Source organism: Sparus aurata, chromosome 10, assembly GCF_900880675.1.
Source record: "Sparus aurata chromosome 10, fSpaAur1.1, whole genome shotgun sequence".
Classification (NCBI taxonomy): domain Eukaryota; kingdom Metazoa; phylum Chordata; class Actinopteri; order Spariformes; family Sparidae; genus Sparus; species Sparus aurata.
In genome coordinates, this window is record NC_044196.1 from 18,362,613 (window position 1) to 18,381,844 (window position 19,232).

General features: G+C 42.4%; 1 protein-coding gene across 1 annotated transcript; it reads right to left on the reverse strand.

The window, feature by feature from the left end:
• Positions 1-1,080: 1,080 nt before the first annotated feature.
• On the reverse strand, positions 1,081-18,466 carry mmp14a (matrix metallopeptidase 14a (membrane-inserted)). Its single transcript, XM_030431474.1, has 10 exons — positions 18,012-18,466; positions 7,499-7,647; positions 7,184-7,306; positions 6,542-6,849; positions 6,297-6,458; positions 5,676-5,815; positions 5,445-5,583; positions 5,128-5,278; positions 3,834-3,949; positions 1,081-3,486 (listed from the first exon to the last, which is right to left on the reverse strand). The coding sequence occupies exons 1-10, from the start codon at positions 18,093-18,095 to the stop codon at positions 3,167-3,169; spliced, it is 1,692 nt and encodes a 563-aa protein (XP_030287334.1). The 5' UTR covers positions 18,096-18,466; the 3' UTR covers positions 1,081-3,166.
• Positions 18,467-19,232: the final 766 nt, after the last annotated feature.

The window sequence follows — 19,232 nt, forward strand, 5'->3', positions numbered from 1 at the left end:
CTGTCACTTGGCCAGACCAACTTTGTTATGTGGGAAAAGGTTTTGGGAAAACCGTAAAGATAAAAACTAACTGGGATTCACATAAACACAGAACATTGATTTTGGCATTTTTATCCTCCAGAGCAGCACATATTGGACAGAGGACGATAAAAAGAGGAAACAAACAGCAGCTGTTGGTCCGGTTTGCGACTTTCTAAACCATGACTCTGTGAATGATGCAATAATCCCAAACAATCATGTTTTATAAACACATTCCCCTCCAACTTCTAAACAATTCGGGGAAGAAACTGTGGTGAAAGAGTCTCCAATTTTCGAGATTTTCAAAATAAAATGTGGTCCAAACCTTCAGCTGAGAACATCTGCCCCAGTTTAGCACAAAATAAGCTTTTGCACACTTACAGCCAATACAGTGTCTGACAGTGGCCACTTTATTAGGTACACCCGTATAATACAATCTAATGTAATCGGCCAGTTTTTGTTGTTGCTGTCAGAAATGTGATAACTCTGCTTAATGTTTATTACTGAGTATTTTGCTCGCTTCATGTATGTGAATTGTAACTAGGAGTTAGGATTGTAGTTTATAGTTTTATCATGTATATTCATCATTAAATCAGGACGTGTTCTAAAGCAGATATTTGCCTAAATCGAGACTTGTATCCAGGAATGCCAGCCTGTCAAAATAAAAGCTTTTTTACTGCCAAAATATCAATTTTTCATGAATTAACCAAACAGATGTGGGTGATGAGGTTCTGAAATGGATCCATAAAAGCAAAGGTAGTTAATAAATCAGCATTGCCCTCAGAATAGTATAGAATGACAATGGATGGATTAATAGAGTATTACAGCGGCATTTTAACTTCAAAATCTGGTCAAATCTTCATTCTATTCTATGCTTTTTTTAATGTTAGGGGAGTGAATCAGGTATCAAAAGTGAGTTTGTCTGAAGGTTGTGCGACAAGGAGTGTTGATGAATAATGAGATGAACAGATTACGACAGAATGGATAATAATGTAGAAATATTTGTAGAAAATAGTTTAATTTCGCAGTATCTAAAGAAATACAAAAGTGAAAACAAGCAGGAAGAAAAATCTCATTCCATTTTATTGATATGATCATCATTATAAATATCATTACCATTATCATTGTTATTATCTTAATCAATTCACCTTCAATTTTGATTTGTGTAAAAAGAAGAAAAAAAAAAGAAAAGAAAATCATTGAGCACCATCAAAAGTTCATAAATAGCATCGCTTGTTATTCTGTGCCAACATCTGGGTGATTTCTGGGAAACTCCCTGAAACTCACATTAACCCCCCTGATCTGATCTAATTCAACACACACTGAGTGTAAACTGGGATTCATCTCCACCATTGTCATGTTATGCCTCTGTCCAGCAGGACTCCAAATGACAATGTACAAAATCAAAAAAAAAAAAAAAAAAAATCATTGCAACTTTACCAGGAGAACAATAATAACAATAACCATACTTATAATAACAACAATTTCCCATAACAACGATAATAATTAAAACAATTGCACAATATTGTTGGAAAACTGTACCGCTTACTGACACAAGCAGCCCTGCTCATATTCGACAACTGGAATGTGAGATTTGTGAGATAAAACATTGTTTTTTTGTTTTTTTTTTAAGAAATATTTTTCCCGTCTGACTGCTTGCACTGAAAGAGTGGAAAGAGTTTTGCCTGTGAATCGAGTTAAGAAAAAAGGACTCAAGTGTTTGTACCAGAAGGACAACCTGCTAAAGCGACACCACCCTGAACCGCCTCCAGCAGCCTCGTGTTAGGTCTGGCACTTGTGGACATAAACCTGATTAAACTAACTAATCTGTACATATTCAAAAGTCTGCATCAATCGATACTAACACTGTGCATAAGGGACTTTTTTAATGACGGTCAGCTTTGTAAAATCTGTCCAAAATGTTGCCAGGTGATGATAATTAAAGCTGGATGTGGTCATACATAGATGGGAGACAATCTTCTTTGCAGTTTTCTACTCTAGGGCTGATCTTAAAGTACCTTACTTTGAGAAATACAAACTTTATTTTCCTACAAAACTGAACTCAAACTATTAATGCTGGCAAAACATGGGCAACAGTACAAGAGCTTCACCTTAATAAAATTGGCAGAATTTAGTTTTAAAGGTGCAATATGTAAGAACTTTGTCTGAAAACATTCAAGACTTTGACGTCAATGTGCTGCGTTGCAATGTTTAATATGTTGACCAGCTAGCCCAGTCCCATCTGGGTTCAAAACTCCTGTGCTAGTGGTGTTAACACCAACAAATCTTCTGTGCCACGAGCTCCAAGCCTGGACCGCTAGCTGTATGGCTAACTGAGCTATGTAGCTAACCGCGGCTACAGTTGGCAGTAGTTAGCGGTTACTCTGGGGACACACTGTGCGCTAGATTTAAGTGGCCAGTTCTTACATATTGCACATTAACATATGGAACCATTTGATCAAAAAATCCAAATTTGACCAGACATTCGATAGACAGACACGCTTCAGGCAGTACTTCTACAAGCATGAGGTTCGATACCCGGCCCTACATCTTGGTGAATAAAAGGAAATGTCAACACAGTTTATTCACAATTTAGTCACGCTGAGTAAAATTCCCAAAAACCCCAACAGACTTTGGACAGCGAATGTATTTCAGAGCAAAGACTCTTAACAGAGAAGATGGATTTCTGAGTGAAAACCCAAACAAGACACAGATTTTAAAGTGAATCAGACAGCAGTTCAGCTGGAGTCGTCCAGTTAAAGGAGAGGGAGGAAGGGGGGATGTTTTTTTTAAATACATGTGAGAGAGGGAAGTCGCTGATGAACATGAGTCTCTTTGTATATCTCCCTCCTCTATGCGAGATTGTGGGTATGTTTTTAATCTCTGGACACAGAACAGTACATGTAAATCGTTAACATACAAATACACATTTTCCTGATTTTCAGTTTCTAGGGCCTTTTTTTTCTCTCTTTTGTGGCACATACAAACCACCCAAACTTCTTCCCTCATGTCCTCTGTCTTTCCTTCCGTTGCTCTCTCCTCCTCCTCCTCTTCCATTTCTTCCCCCCCGCTCTCAGTTTCCATCTTCACCATCGGCCCTCGTTCTCTGTCCCTCTGTGGCAGTCTGTCAATCCCCCCGTCGCTCTGTCTACACCTTGTCCAGGAGGGATCTCTGGCAGTAGAGGAGGCGTCGAGGCGTGCCGTACTTCCTGAAGAACAAAAGCGCTCCCAGGGTGACCACAACCAGCACCAGCAGGAGGAGAGGGATGACCACGGCGGCCGGCCCGGCGCCGCTCTGCGATTCGTCCATCTCGATGATGATCACCTCCCCTTCCCGACCCTTCTTGGGCTCGTCGCTTTCGCAGCCCATCCAGTCACTGAGTACGGATTTGGGGTAGCCGGACTCCACCTTCATGTACTGGTTGTTGAACTTCCAGTACTTGTTGGCTTTGTAGAAGTAAGTGTAAGCTGTGGAAAGTGGAAGATTAAAGATTAGAGGCGAGTTAAATGAGGTTTAACAGTTGTGAGTATTTATTAAATCTAAAACACATCAATACAACTGTTGTTATGTCAGAAAATAGTGTAAAATAACACGATTTCCTAACAGTGACATCTTTAAAATGCTTGTTTTGTCCATCCAACAGTCCAAAACTCAAGGATATTCAGTTCACTATCACATAAGACGAAGAAAAGCAGCAAATCTTCACACAAATCTTTTCAATAATCGACTCCTCGTTTTGGCTCTGACTGTAGACAACGCAAACTCTTGGATTATACATATCCACGTCATCAGTTTAGTGAGGTGGGGAACTTACATCCATCTTCACTCATGATGGCAGCTTTGATGTTATCCGGGGCGCCGCTCCACGTGCTGATGGGTTTTGGATAACCGCTGTCCACGGTGCGAGTCTGCTCGTTGAAGCGGTAGTACCTACAAACGACACAAAGACACAGAACTGTTAAAGAGCTACAGTATGAGTAACTGTGTCCTTGAAGAGAAAGCTGTGGGTTAATAATTCAGGATGTTATAACATCATAAGGAGGCATTTACTTTCTACAATCACAGATACATTTGTCTGATTCTGATCTTTCAGTATCTTTTTTTATTCGAATAGTTAAAGCTGCTACGAGGAGCTTTCACTTTTGTTGATTCTGGCGACCCCTGTGGACAAAAGTGGTATGAGCCCCACCACCTCTTAAAGATATTGATCTGGCCAGCTTGTGTTGTGAATTCGTTTTTGGAAGCGAGTAAAAGAAAGAGATTTCATATTTTGAATATTTTTTTACTGGTTTAATTTTATAAACACAGCTGTTTGCATTTAGCTAGCATTTTGATAATGTCGTTATGTCGTCAAGCGACATCTCTTTCATCAAACTTTCAGGTGTAAAATCAGTGTGATTCTCCTTGAAAACATATTTTTTAAAGACAGTAATGTCTCAGGGATTAAATATCTACGTAAAATGGAAATGAGGATAGCCTAAATTTGGATGTTTGTCAAAAAGGAGGATGAGTTTGAGGAAGTTTTGACTCATAACCTCAACTGCTGGCAATGGCACCAGACAATGCTGCTGGGGTGTCTCAGTGGTTTAGGCGTGTTTTGGTTCTTTTGTGTAATCGCAAAAGTTTCTGTTTCATGTTCAGTCAGGGAATTTTCATCCCTCTTCTCTCTCCCATCATTTTCTATTTCTTCCCTACTGTTGGCTATCTAAATACGGGCATGGATGCACAAAAAAGAAAGTGCGTGACTGATTAGCAAGGGGAAGGCCACAGTGTGCATCAGATGACTGAAATGTGGAATGCCTTCACGACAAGCAGATAAGAAAGGTAAACATACAGGTGATAACAAGTTACTACAACTGAGCAAAAAGGGAAACTACGCATGAATGAATGAGTGCTGTGGCAAGATTTCAGAGAAAAACTTCTATCTGATCTGTGAGTGTAAAAGGATGATGAAGAAAAAGAAGTACGCCCGTTCATCGGCCCTTTGAAATGAGGTCCAAATTGAGAGAATAACTTGTTATAACAGGCCTGTTTCTCTTCAAAACTGGACTCGTACAAATGAAATGTACTTAACACATCAGATTATACACACAAAAGGAGAGACTCACTTGTTGCCTCTGAAGAAGTACGTCTGTCCTGTTGGCGTGTAGAAGAGAGCGGCATCGATCTTGTCTTTGGGTAGACCGGTGCCAAGGTCTTTCAGGCTCTTGGGGGAATCCTTGTCCATGCTGGACTCACTGAACACCCAGTACCTGTCACCTGGACAGACAAAAAAAAAAAAAAACTGAATGAGAAACCATAAAGGAGGAACATATCAGAGGGAAGAGAAATCAAAGATAGTAATTCACTGAACACATGAAATGAATCTCTTGAGCAGCTGAAATCATTGCAAATCTCATTTTAATCCAGCTCAGATGGGACCTACCCTTGAAGAAGACAAATTTCCCATCATCCCTCTCGTAGGCGGCGTTGATGTTTGAGGGCAGGCCCTTCCAGAAGTGACTGATGGTCATTGGGTAACCGGTCAGAACCTTGTTGTTACGCACACGCCAAAACCACTTGTCCTGCAAACACACACAGACAGAGAGATTAGAAATGCAGCTCATGTGAGAAAGCTCTATGATTTGGTGTTTGAGAACAAAAGGGTCTCCTGTACCTTAAATACAAACTTTTCCCCTCTGAGGATGGCGATGGTGTCGAAGTGTCCCTCACAGATGTCCGGGCCGATGTCTGGGGTGTATGACTTGGTGGGTCGAGGCGGTGGGGGAGGAGGAGGGGGACCCCCGGACTTGGTTCCTGTGGGAGAGATGTTGCGAGAGTTAAGAGCAAGCTTATTTTAACACACGTATCAACGCTATGTTGACTCATGTCAGCCATTTTGGTCCTGACTTAAATATCTCGTCAGCTACTGAATGGATTGCCATGAAAATTTAGTACAGACGTTCACTGTTTCCAGAGGGTGAATGCGACGGACTCTGGTGATCCCCTGACCTTTACTCTAGCGCAATCAATGTCTCAACAACTGGCACCACCATTTGCTCACCATTTGTTTTGATCTATGACTAAATTCCTGCAAAACAAATAACTTCCTATCGTCCTCAGCTGTAATGCTGATTTGCAAATCTTAACATAAGGCTCTTCCTTGGGTGACATATTGTGAATAATCCAACATGGATAATTTCAAAACTAAATTTAGATTTGTAATTTATTGATAGCGAGAGGAACATCGCTGCAAACATATCCAACAATTCCAAAGTCCTCTGGGAGAACAACGCACCGTAGATGGCCTGGATGCCTCTGCGGTCGTCGTCTGGCAGCTGGAAGTTTTCCGTATCGAACCACTGGTAGAAGGGGGCCATGATGGCAGCGGGGTCGTTGGAGTGCTCCAGGCCCAGGGCATGACCCAGCTCGTGGACCGCCACCAGGAAAACATCATTACCTTCAGAGAGACACAGAAAGATAACGTTTAGTTTCTGTTTCTTCCAGGATCTACATCTCACCGTCTACCCTTCTCTCACTTACCCCCCTGGTCGGTGTTCCCGGTGGTCCAGGGCTCGGCGAGGTCAAAGTGCGTGTCTCCCCCGATGCCGTTTCCTGGGAAGTAAGCGTGGGCCAGGAAGCCGCCCTCGCCGTCGAACGGCGTGCTGTCGCCATGGAAGCCCTCAGCGAAGGACAGCATGATGTCTGCGAACTTGTCGACCTTGTCTCTGATTTGGCTGTAGGGGATCTCTCTGAAGGTGAGCGGGATCACGCTCTCCCACACTTTGAAGGCTCTCCGAATGGCTTCATACGTGGCTCGCTCGCCAATCTTGGGGGTGTAGTTCTGTATGCTGTCATAAAGAATGGAGAATAAGGGGAATTAAGGCAGGAATGGAGAATTCTTTCCAAACAAAAGTTACGTGGGGCTTCACAATAAAAGCCTTTAACACAACATCATTTGTGAAAACATATTTGGGTTTCCACCTGAGGTTCAGTGAGTCTGGAAATCAGTGATGTATTTTTTTCCACATTTCTAAAAAATGTTCTCGATCACACATTCATGTGATCGATTGAGAAATTAATTGATAATGAGAATCATCAGTAACGGCTGTAGATATATCATAACTTCCATAAAACAATCATATTACATGTGAAACTTTAGCAGTAAGCTGCACTGGTGTGTACCTGAAGGTGACCTCAGACTTGTCCCACTTCAGACCCTGCACGGCGTATCTCTTCCTCCTCAGGTTGGTTTTCAGCTGCGGGCCAAACTTGTCTGGAACGCCACAACGCGGCCGGCCCATCGCCCTGGCAACAGCAAAAAAAAAAAACTCTCAGCTAAAGTATGTAAAATATTCAGACTCATGTGAAGGACGCATTTTTTGTACAGAATAACATTGCTTTTTTTTGAGACTGTAAAATCCTCATTGAATCCCAAATCATGAAATATTCTAATGTCTCTAAAACTTTGAAACCAAGCAGTTGTCAAACAGAACTTACTCTACCGTCTCGGGGTCTATGGAGCCGGTGACTTTCAAACCATAAAACCTCTGCATGGCTACTATCGCCGTTACAACAGACTTTGGCGAGCGGATGGCCTGGGCTCTGACATCGCCTGGAGGCAGGTAGCCATACTGCTGCAGCCAAGCCTGTAAGAGACGGAGAATAAAAGACAGAAATACATTTATTTAGATATTGACTAAAACACTTTCCTATTGGATGAGGCGAAACAGATCAGCTCCATAAGATATAACCAACTTAAAGGTGGACAGAGCAGAAAAAGTGACTTCTTCAAGGCTTTGTTTAATCCTCAAAATAAGTTTATTATTATAAGTTTATTCATCTTATTCTGCATTCAACAGAGTGATGAATGCAATAATACAGGGTTTTTTCCTTTGCGGCATGTATCAGTATATGATTATTCTGTTGTAGAAAAACATGAGCATCTTAGAAACATAGAACATAGAACATAGACATAGAAATAATATAGATAATAAAAAAGCATATCAGGCAGATAAGAGATTTTATTTATGGGGGAAATGAGGCGGGATGACTGCCTGGAAAACACCGCTGCTTATGTCAGACTGTCGTCATTTCATATCAAGATACAAGCAGCAAAGTCAAATCATGTAAAAGACACAACAAACCTCCCTTATCTTAGCTGCTACATTGAGTATACAGTGTTTTGGTACATTTGTATTAAATACAAGACAGACAAACAACTAAAGAATGAAATATATCTGCTAAAATACAATGATAGTCTTTTATTTCAGACTAAGCAGTAATTAGGAGTGTTGCAACACATAATTAACATCTTTCTGTCCTGGTTCCTCAGTGAGTTACTCAGTCTGCTGTTAGTCAGACATGCCAGGAACAACACAAAAACTACCTGAAAACATGTGACAGAACGTCTTAGTCGGCAAAATATAAGGGATTGGCCACTTGTGCGAGCCTGTGGGTGTTTATGTGCTTCCAGTCAACTCTCAGAGCTTGTTTGGACCTGCTTCTCTGAATTCAGATGTGTCACGCAGATTGGAGATGGAGAGAAATGGGGGAGGACTGGAGTTATATTGGAGTTAGTCTAAGCAGACCTACAAACGCTCGTCTCCACAGCAGCCAACACACACTGAGGCAACTCAGCGTGTCAAATTTATAGCTGTTTCTTCATGTGACTGCGACATTATCCCATTTACGAACTCTTAAAAACCAACACCAAATCCTCACATGCCCCCTTGATTTATGCTGAGCTCGTTACGGGGGAACTTTGTTGTGGGGTCATAGGGAGGGATGAGAGAGGAACTGAAAGCCAAATAAAACACACAATCTGAAAACACTGATGTCATTTCAGTCACGATGACCCAGAAGTCTGTCTAGACTATCGCAGCCAAAGACAACTGGCGGTCATAAGACTGGAAAAAGGAACATTTTCAGCAACATTAAGGTCCCTCAAAGCTTTAGTTTAAGATCTCCCCGCCACTGTCTGTGTTTGTCCTCCTCCTCTTTCTCTCCGTCGGCCTTCATGTCAACCAAAACCACCACTATTTATCTTGACACATGAAAGACTAGCCTATTCTTTCCACTGTCTGCTGCTGGTGGTCAGCTGGACTAAGACTGTCTTTAAAGAGTACTACTCATACACTTTCATTTGCTGTCTTGCCCAGAGTGAAATGAAAAGATTGATACCATGATATCTGCCTGTTATTCATTTATAAACAGACAGACATCGCAATGGCGCAAGAGCGGGAGAAGGTTAGTTTAACATAAAGACTGGACTCAGGGGAAAACAGCTAGCTTTTGGTGAACAGCAGCCACAGCGGGCACACATGACAAATAAGCCTAAATGATAATAGTAAATGCTAACAGTAGCATAAGTAGGCCTCGACAAAAAGCAATAAACAGTTAAACACACAACATCCATACAAAGTCTATTAACATTAGCTAACTTGCCTAGATTTAGGTGAGACAAGTGCTACCTGTCTGTTGTGCTAAATGGTGGGTTAGCATAAAGACAGGAAACAGATGATAGGGGTAACAGTAAAAGCTAATTTTGCTCCCTAGAGTTAGACAAGAAACCATTCGTAATATCCGTCTGTTAAATGTTCATAGTCAATAAACAGATATCACATTGTCGCCTTGGAAGGTTAGCTTAGTTAGCATTCAGACTGTGGGAAACAGATTAGCTCTGGATGAACAAATGTTAGATAAGGCGTACTAGTAAATGCTTAAGGTAGCATTAGTAGAGAATCAAGAAGTGGAAGTTACCATGACACAACAATGTCTAATGTTATGTTGAGTTTGCTAACACTAACTTTCTTGCATAGAGTTGGACAAAATAATTGATAGTGCTAGGTTAGCTTAGTATGCAAATGCGACTACAAACATGTGGAAACACCTAGCTGAACAGTAGCACAAAACAGCTAAACAAAAACATTGATTGAAAAGTTTGATTACAGTAGATAACTTTCTTGCCAGGAGTGAAATGAGAGGATTGGTACCATTTGACATCTACCTAGTAAATACTTATAACAGACAGATAATGGCGCTGGAGCTAGGATACGGTTAGCCTAGCTAGCATTACAGACTGTAGACGGGGGAATCAGCAGCCACTGTGGTTAAAATGACGAATAATAATTGATACTGTTTTTCACAGCGTTATGGACGGATATCACAATGGTGTTGGAGCTAGGAGATGGTTAGCTTAGTTAGCATAACAGACTGGAAACAGCTAGCCTTTGGGTGAACAGCACTTAACTGCAACTAAATGCTAACATTATTTAGCCGCCATAAGCTATCGGTAAAACCAGACCAACTGAGGCTGTTACAGCAAAACCACTGATTGTATTGGGTTGACAGGGATGTTTTAGTTACAAATACTATGTGAAATGTCTTGCTTCATAAGTTACACAGGCATAGTCTTTAGGCCAAAGTGTAGAAGTGACTCATTGTTTTAAAGGGAGGTTTCAGTGTGACGGGTGCATGTAGGTTAATATTTGACCCTTTACACAGAGCCAGACAAGCTTTTTCCCCGTTTCAAGTCTGTGTGCTAAGCTAAGCTAATTGGTTGAGGGCTGTAGTTTCAGATGAACCTACAAGCATAGGAGTGGTATGGATCTTCTCATCTCCTGGCCCCCCTTTTGTTGGCGTTGTAGAGGTTAAAATGCACCTTGAACTGTGTTTTCCACATATGCATCTGCACACAGAGAGTTCTTAACACACATCTTCATCCCCACCACAGATTAAGTCGGTGGAATTACCCCGAATTCCAACATTAGCGTCATCTAAACCTCAGATATCTCTCTTATTCCACCATTAGTGCTGTTTTTCTCTTCAAGCCTTCCCCCCACGAGTGAAGGGGAAAGCAGAGGGGGAGGGATGGAAATGTAGCGACTGAACGGGCAGGACTACCTGGCCTTATACTGCCCGGGCACACACAGCCACTGTTAGCACTGTGGTGGGCAGAGAGGCCATAGAACAAGGTTCACTTATGACGACGTGCAGCAAGGCAACATATCCACCCCCCTCTCTCCATCTCTGTTTACTCCCCCCCCTCACAATCTCTTTAAGATTTCTCTGGATTATTTAAGCATCTAGTTAATCTAATTTATCCCCTGACTTTCTCTTGAGTCAATCAGCCTCTAACACCAACCAAAATGACTCTCTCTGCCTCTCCGCTGACTGCTGCTAGTGTATGCTGTGGCTCCAGTGTGGTGACGCGTCTGCTTCTATAAAAACATCCCCCCCTCCCTGAAAAGTCTCCCCCACACCATCAAGACCTCCACTACTTCTCTCCTCTGGTTCTGAAACTACTCCACACACCACCGCCGCCTCCGGTTGGGACGCCAGGTATCCCAGCATGCACCCCTCCTCCCTGGAACTCCCAGCAGCCACCATCAAAGCTTCTATTTATTGAGACTTGTACATGGCTGGTATTGTTGGCCCACGGGGAGGCTAGGTAGCTCGGTGCGCGGCCATGTGTGGTCAAAGGGGGCTGACTGCTGGTTTGGTAAACACACCCCTGGGTCTGTGCAGCATTGTGTGTGTGTGTGTGCAGTGTCTCAAGGTCTGAATGTATAGTACACAGACACTGAAACTCAACCAGCGTGATGCAAGGTCAGTCGAAGAAGAGGTCGTTTTGGTGGAGCTGTGTGATGAAGACATGGTTGATGTGACCCTACCTTGACCTTACTATTTTACGTAGAGCTGAATAGATGGATTTTTATAATCTATCAGACATTTTTGATCAATAAAACAATCCACAGGTTAATACATAACAGTTGGAGCTCTTAATTTCTTAAAATGTATAATCACTTGAGCATTAATTTTAAGTTCATGTGAAAATTGTAGAGGAAAAGCCTAAATATTGGACAGCAATCAGCAGATGCATCAAAAATCGAAATATGAATTAGTTGCACTTCTAGCACCGGACAGTATGTTTAGTATGATAATCAAACTGATGAAAGACAACATCTAAACTGAGGCAAGTGCAGTATGGAGCCTGCAATCATCTTCTAAAGATGAGAACAGCAAAATCTTTTGACAACAAGATACACAAAAACGAACTTCGCCAGGGCTGCCCTAACTTGTGAGGGAGCCCCGGGGCAACAATGAGCTGCTGGGCCCCCCGATTCCCACCCCCCCATTAATGATGCTGGATACACATTTCTAATTAACTCAGCACGGACCAGTTGATTCACGGTAAACTTGGAGAATTTACAGCCCTTCCGAAGTTTTCCTTGTTGATACTTCACACCACAAAATCACGCTTTCAAAGCGATTATCAACAATTCAAAAAATGTGACCACAATGGCGGGCAGCATATGTTTTGTCACCCATCACAGGACCTGTTGTTTGCCGCCTATTGTAAACACATGCTCTTATTACTCACATTCCCGTGAGACTGAGTTAGGATGTATTTTCTGGATGCACTATGAAAAAAACAGACTGACCACAAGTTCCTGGAAGAGTCATAAACAAGCCAAAAAAAAAAAGTCCCTTGAGCCCTTATAGGTGCTGTGGTAAGAAACAAAAGGATGGTGACGTTCTCGGAGGAAGTGAAACGGTCATTGCGTCTGAACATCGGTCATGCGGGTGTTTGTCTATATTTACGCTGTGCCTACTGAAGTGAATTGAATACGAATAAGGATGTGAGATTCAGCTCAACACTTAAAGATTTCGGTGACGTGTCTGTTTAACAATGCCAAACACTGTATTTCTCTTGTTTATAGCAATGCTGCCAAGTTTCAAAGCATGATTTGTTTAAATTGCCTCTATAAACATGCACTGCTTTTTAATTTTTTTATTGTGAATGTTGTTTTTGTCAGCCAGACAAATGAGCTGGACAGTTAAATCCCACCAGGACGGAGGGAAAAAAATGGAAGGACGAGGGAGTGAAGGACAGAAGGAGATGATCTAAAGTGCAGAGTTACATTAGAGAAAGAGAGGTAAAGACATTAGTAGGGAAGAGCGGTGAAAGAAAAGTGGGGAAAGAGAGAAAGAAAGGAAGGGGGGGGGGGTTTGAAGCATGGCTGAATTTAAATTTGAGGGGACTGAGTCAGTTGTTCCTCTCGCTCTGGTGCCAACGGAAAAAACTGAGAGTTCTGCTCATGAGCGGCTGAATCTCGCATTGCCTTCATTTCTTGGCGTCTCTGACCCAGTTAGCACCCACAGCAGCGCCTCGCCATCGTTTTCCCCCGCATCTACATTTTCTGCTGGGTCAAACAGGTCAGGTTAAAAACTCCTGACGGTTTCGCTCTGCTTCAGTCGAAACCGTGTTTAACTGACGCGAGCCAACAACAACTGGCACTTTTTTTACACAGTTTATACGGCGGCTGCAACGAAACTGGAGGGATAAACAGCTTTGAGCGGGCTGTAGTTCCCCATTATAAACTGCTTGTTTGGCAATGATTCCACAAAAACAACTGATTACGTATACTCAAGATTTTTCATTAAATCTTTCTTGTCATTGCATTGCACTTAACAAATTCTGTTGCTCGTCAGACTGGTGTGTATTACTTTCTAATAAGGCATGCTTAAACTTCATTACCACTTATTACGCTTATGGTTAAGCATTAGGCAACAGATTAGTCATTAAAAGGGACTGTTGTCGTGCTGCCAGGTAATAAAAAATCCATTTGGCTGGTTATACCTTTTTGTTAAGAGCCGGTCTGCAAAATGAGTGCATGTGTTGTCCAGCTCTTTAAAGCAAAGATAAAGACAAATATAGGTAGAATTGACTTGACTTTACCTCCATCAACAATTCATGCAACATTTTAGGCTTTTTTACAGACATGTTAGCAGCCATTGAAGGAGTTTTTTTAATCTTTTACTTCAATTGTAGTAACAGTTGTATATCAAATTAAGCAAATAAGTACAACAATAACAGTATTAACAGCAAAATAAACCCACATCCATCGATTTCTAATGAACAAAGATTGTTGGCTCTGGTCCGATTTGGGTTGTGTTAAAACCAACAAACCACTTGATAGCAGTGTTGTTATCTATCTACACCCGTTTGACGCCAATCCGGCGTAACAACGTTAACTGAGACAGGAAGAAATAAGCACACATTGCTAGCATAAGCACACAGAACACAGGCCTACAATATGTGACACAATATGTTGCCTTTCTTATGGTACACGGCCCTTGCGCTAATTATGCAGAGGGGCCCATTTATACATCACATTATGAGATCATTAAGAGATATAATAACCTAAAATGTCAGTACTGCGCTGAAAACTGAGCCATCTCCTTGAAAAACTGAGCAAACTCCACCAGCTGATGAAGGCCATGAGGTGACCCTGTGATCATATATAGGCTGCCATGACAACAATTATTTTGTATATAATGAGCTTTAAATACTTTATATACAGTTGGGTAGATTATTATAATTATAATTAGATTATAATAATATTCTATAAGCTACAGTTAATAATTTATACATTTATAATAATTTAAGAGATAAATGTCCTGGTGTCAAAAGTGCATTATTTCCCTCTGAAATTCAGACTGTCACGGTACAGTACTTGAGTATTATGTACTTAGTTACTTTCCACCAGCAGCTCTAGAGGTTTTTATCTCTACCAGGAGTTTGCACATCTGGCCTTTAGCTTTAGTCCAAGCCAACCAGCTGAGCACCTGACAGTAAAAGCATTTTTGGTCAAACTGAGGGTAAAAATGCATCTACGCTGGAAACTTTCCCTCTTTGATGTCCTCTGTTTCAACATGGCGGACCACTTTCTTGGCTGCGGAGCAAAGATAAGCTCCCTCTCTCCCTTGAAGTCCATCGGTTTCTCATTAAGTCTGATCCAGCTGATTGTTTTGACATTTCTTAAGTGACAGCCGCTGCCTGTCGGAGCAGCGTGCACCAGATCTGGAGCAAGCCCCTTTTCCTTTTGATGCTACATCAACAGCCACTCTATAGTCAAGATAAAGGGAATTGAACCCAGATGTCTTTTGAGGCAGATCTGCTGGGATCACCAGACATGTGTCTCCAGATGGCAACGGGAAATCTCCTGAGTTTTTTTTTTTTCTCTCTCCAGCCAGATATGGAAGGATCCTGTTTTAGACCGTGTTGTTTTCATTGCTGCCCACTTCCTTTGCTCACAAAAGTCCAACTAAGCTTTTTATTCAAGTCAAGAAAGGTTGGACAAGGCAAAAGCCGTGAATGAAAACAGATGCCGGAGGCGGCAGAGGTGCTCGACTTCACCAGAGGAGTCTTTCTAGAGAATAGTGGAAGTCCTTTTTCTCTTTTGGTGGGGCTTCTCTTTTCACTCAGCTTGGATCAACTGGCTTTGGTTTGTCGGAGTGAAGTCAGAGAGGGATGTTCACGTGTTGAGCAACGCTGATAAACCGCAAACATTCCTCCAGACTCTGCGTTCTGCTTTCTCAACCCCCCATAAAAGGAACCTCCTCGGCGCTAATTAAACATTTGTGTCACTCAGTTGTTGTCCTGTCTTTTTTTTTTTTTCCAGTCGGCGCTGTCCCAGTTTCTTCCCCGCACACACTAGACACGTCTATCTTTTGATCACAGGGTTCATATATGGCTCCTCAGGTGACGTAATCCTGAACTTATAATTAACTCCTGTTTCTGCATCAGGACTGACTGCCGTGTCTGACAACACCGGGCGCATCGCTCCGTCTGATGCAACTCGTGTTAAATCCTGCGCTGTCGGTTATTATTAGCTTAGCACTGAGGCGATACACTGCTACAGTGATGTTAGAGATAAAGTCCTACGGCTGCCAAAGGCGACAGCCGTGTTTTCCCACTTTGTTTACAGACATTCATCACTGCGCCCGGTGTGTCCGCCACAGGAGGGCAGCTGCCTGCGGCCTCTTATAAACTGTCTGAGTTGTCCACCATGTCTGGCTTTGACTCACACGCCAGCACCTTGTGGTCAGTGACTAAGGTCCTCCTTCTCTCCTTCGTGCGTCCTGTCCACCCAGAACTACAGCGTATATCTGTTTTTGCTCAACAGTTTGCGGACCTTTTGCTCTGTGAATCAATTTCCTGCGACAGCCGCCCGTTAGTGGTGCATCCTGTGTTTTACAGTGAAACACCTTGAATCCACGGTTATGACTGGAAGTGACTAAACGCTGATGCAGAGTAACATACTCACACCGGACAACTTTAAAGCAACACTGTGTAGGAACTGATTCCATGTGCGATTTGAGTGCAACGCCATGCCGTAAACGCAAATTCAAGGTTTCTGTCACTTTACCATCACATGTAATGTCAGATGAGCAAACCAGCTAACAGCTGCTACAGTTAGCAGCAGTTAGCAGTTACTTTAGCAACAAGTACAGCTATCTTTTCATCAGGAAACTCTGTAAGCTACGAGAGCTGAGACTCCAAAGGGAAAACCACACTTTAAAAAAAAAAAAAATATGATGATGTTGGTGCGTGACTGGGTGCCGTTAAGCCTTTTGCACGTTTCCCAGAGATCCTATCGGCCCACCCTAGTTACAAAGTGAAAATACAAGTGATTTTGGTGCAGACTGGGACTGGCAGAGACGCCACTCACCCTATTACAAGTCAGTGTACCATCAAATGATTTTGAAGTTGTGATTTTAAGATAAAAAGTTCCAAATTGCTGCTTTAAAGAGCTGTAAAAGACAAGTCCATTAAGCAGTTAGTCGATGGAAGGAAACTTGCCAACTATTTTGATGATCGATTAATCCGGTACAGGCAAGAATGTTAAAGATCTGCTGGTTGCTGCTTCCTAAATGTAAAGATTTGCTTCTTTTCTTTGTCATTTTATGATAGTAAATGAAGCGTGTTTGGGTTTTGAACAGTTGGTTGGAAAACTCTTGTCAGCTTTTGCAGCGGAGCAATAGAAGGCATTCTGACTGGAAAGACCACAAACTGGCATGCTTCGTGCAAGACTCTGGAGCGGGGGCGATTTAAACCACTGAGAACATCATTGGTGAAGTGCCCTCTAGGGCGCCCTTTCAGTGTGCTGGTGCCCTTTTTATATTTCCGCCCTTGCCCCTCAGACCTCCTGAGTCTGCCACTGATTGGTATCCATCTGCATGGCATCAGTGATATCTGAAAGACAGCCACAGTCTCTCCACCTTGCTGCCATCTGCCTACAGATACAAAATATCCACTGCCATACCTCCAAACTGTGGAGCGTTTACAATCCCGTTGTTGTAAAATAACTACTACTTTTACCTTACGATCACGGGGACTACCTGTAGAGCAAATGTGACACGGCCCGAGACCGGCGGCGCCTAGTGAGCTCGTACCCAGTCATTTACAAAGCTGCACGGGACCTGGTGACAAAATATGTTGTTCTCTAAACTGCACTTTAGTGTCTCTGGGTTGGTGGGTCACACCGTCTGACGCCTGAGGCCTACGGTCTCCCACATGGCGCGCTCATGTCCAGCTTGTTGTGACCAGCTTTGGAGGCCTGTGCAGTCTCCAGATGAGAACCATTAACCCCCTCCCCCCGTCAGCACCACCAGAACAAAGCAGCTCAGCTGAGGTTTCTAAACTGTGCACTGCCCACCCTCCTCCTCCTCCTCTTCCTCTTCCTCCTCCCCCTCCTCCTTCACAAGCCACAAGAGTTTAGACTCATGACATTTTTTCTCTGGATGGAGTTTCATCTCTTGTTACAGTTTTCTACTGGGATGGATTCTTTTGAGCAGCTCTTTGTCGGGAGGGAGAATAAACATGAGGGGAAGACAAGCAGCTCTTCCCTTGCTGTTGCACAATCACAGCAAACCTTATCAACATCAGGAAGATATCAGTAAAACTAATAATTCTCTGTGGTGATCTGTAAGTTATTTGGACTTTCTGCTGGAGAACACTGTACATCTGCAATACATCATCCACGAATGTGTCAGAAACTGAGAAAACAAATGAATCCACACAGAACAACATTTAAAAGTTGATATAAAAATAAAAAAATCAATATGATGAGATATGACAGCCTTTAAGCCACACTTTAGATTCCTCTATACATCAATGTGCACAGTTTGAACTAAAAGAAGTATGATTTTCCATGAGACTTACCTCTGCTTTCAGCACATTTGCAGAGACGGAGGTAAAACCAAAGCAGCACAGACCACAGGCCAGGGTGAGGAGCTGGGGCAGCATTCTTCTCTCTGCAGACTGCCCCTCAAAAAAACTTCTGAAAAGTTCACTTTCTACACAAGTCCCGCCGTCCTGACAGCAGAAGACGAAGAAAACTAAGGATCAAAACACGATCGGTGCTACTCCGTTATGCTTTTAAAACGTGGCAGGAATTTTTTTTTTCTTCTTCTGGTCTCCGCATGGACGCTGACGAGCGCAGCGGACGGCTTCTCTGCGCAAAAGGCGAGTCAGGAGTCGGTCCGAGCTGAGGCGCAAACACCGGACGAAGCGCAGAAAATCACCGGGCGGCTCAGCTGGTGTTCACTAAAGCTTCATAGTTTGGCTTCCTGTCCTCTGGTGGGGTTTGTCTGCAGCGTGTGTGGACGTGGTCAGGGGAGAGAGAGAGAGACATAGAGAGACACAGGGGGAGAGAGAGAGAGAGAGAAAGAGAGAGAGAGAGAGAGACAGAGAGAGAGAGAGGAGATTTTCCTCTGGGTCCTCCTCCAGATGTGCAGACGTCATTTTGTTTGAGGACAGCTGACAGGGTTTATCGATGTACTCATCAACAAAACTTCACAGCAGGGCCGTAGACAGGGTTTTAGAAAAACAGAGAAAAATACTGAGGACATGACTTCAGTTTTGTTACGAGTAAAAGTCCTGCATTCAAATTTTTTGTGAGAACAACAAAAATATTCACATCAAAATTAACTTGAAATACCAAAAATAATTGTACCCTTTATCAAAAACTGCCTATTTCTAAATAACATGTATTTTAACCTATTATTGTATTATCATTATTGATTTATTAATGTGTCTATTTTCACTTTGATACTGCAGCTGGTAAAGGTGGAGCTAGTAGCTTATTTTATCAACACACCATCATTTATTTATTGATAACATTCTGTGGCTGTTACTTGAATAAAAATACGTAGTTACTTTCCATTGCTGGATATTATAAAGCCAAACAAAAGGGATTCTATCACATTATAGGCGAACTTAAAGGCTAATTCCAACAATTCTACACATTAAAATGTGTTTAGGTCTTGGGGAGTACTTCTGCATATGTGAAAAACGTAGTATAAAGCCTTTTGTGGCTCCAGAGGAAGCTGCATGTAATCTGATAAGTTTCCTCCAGTGTAGAGTCCTACAGAGGACTCTCTC

Coding starts and splice junctions, on each gene's coding strand:
- mmp14a (XM_030431474.1), bottom strand. CDS start 18,095: ATGCTGCCCCAGCTCCTCACCCTGGCCTGTGGTCTGTGCTGCTTTGGT. Junction 7,648..18,011: donor CAAATGTGCTGAAAGCAGAG/GTAAGTCTCATG, acceptor CGTCTCTTACAG/GCTTGGCTGCAGCAGTATGG. Junction 3,950..5,127: donor TACTTCTTCAGAGGCAACAA/GTGAGTCTCTCC, acceptor TGTCGTTTGTAG/GTACTACCGCTTCAACGAGC.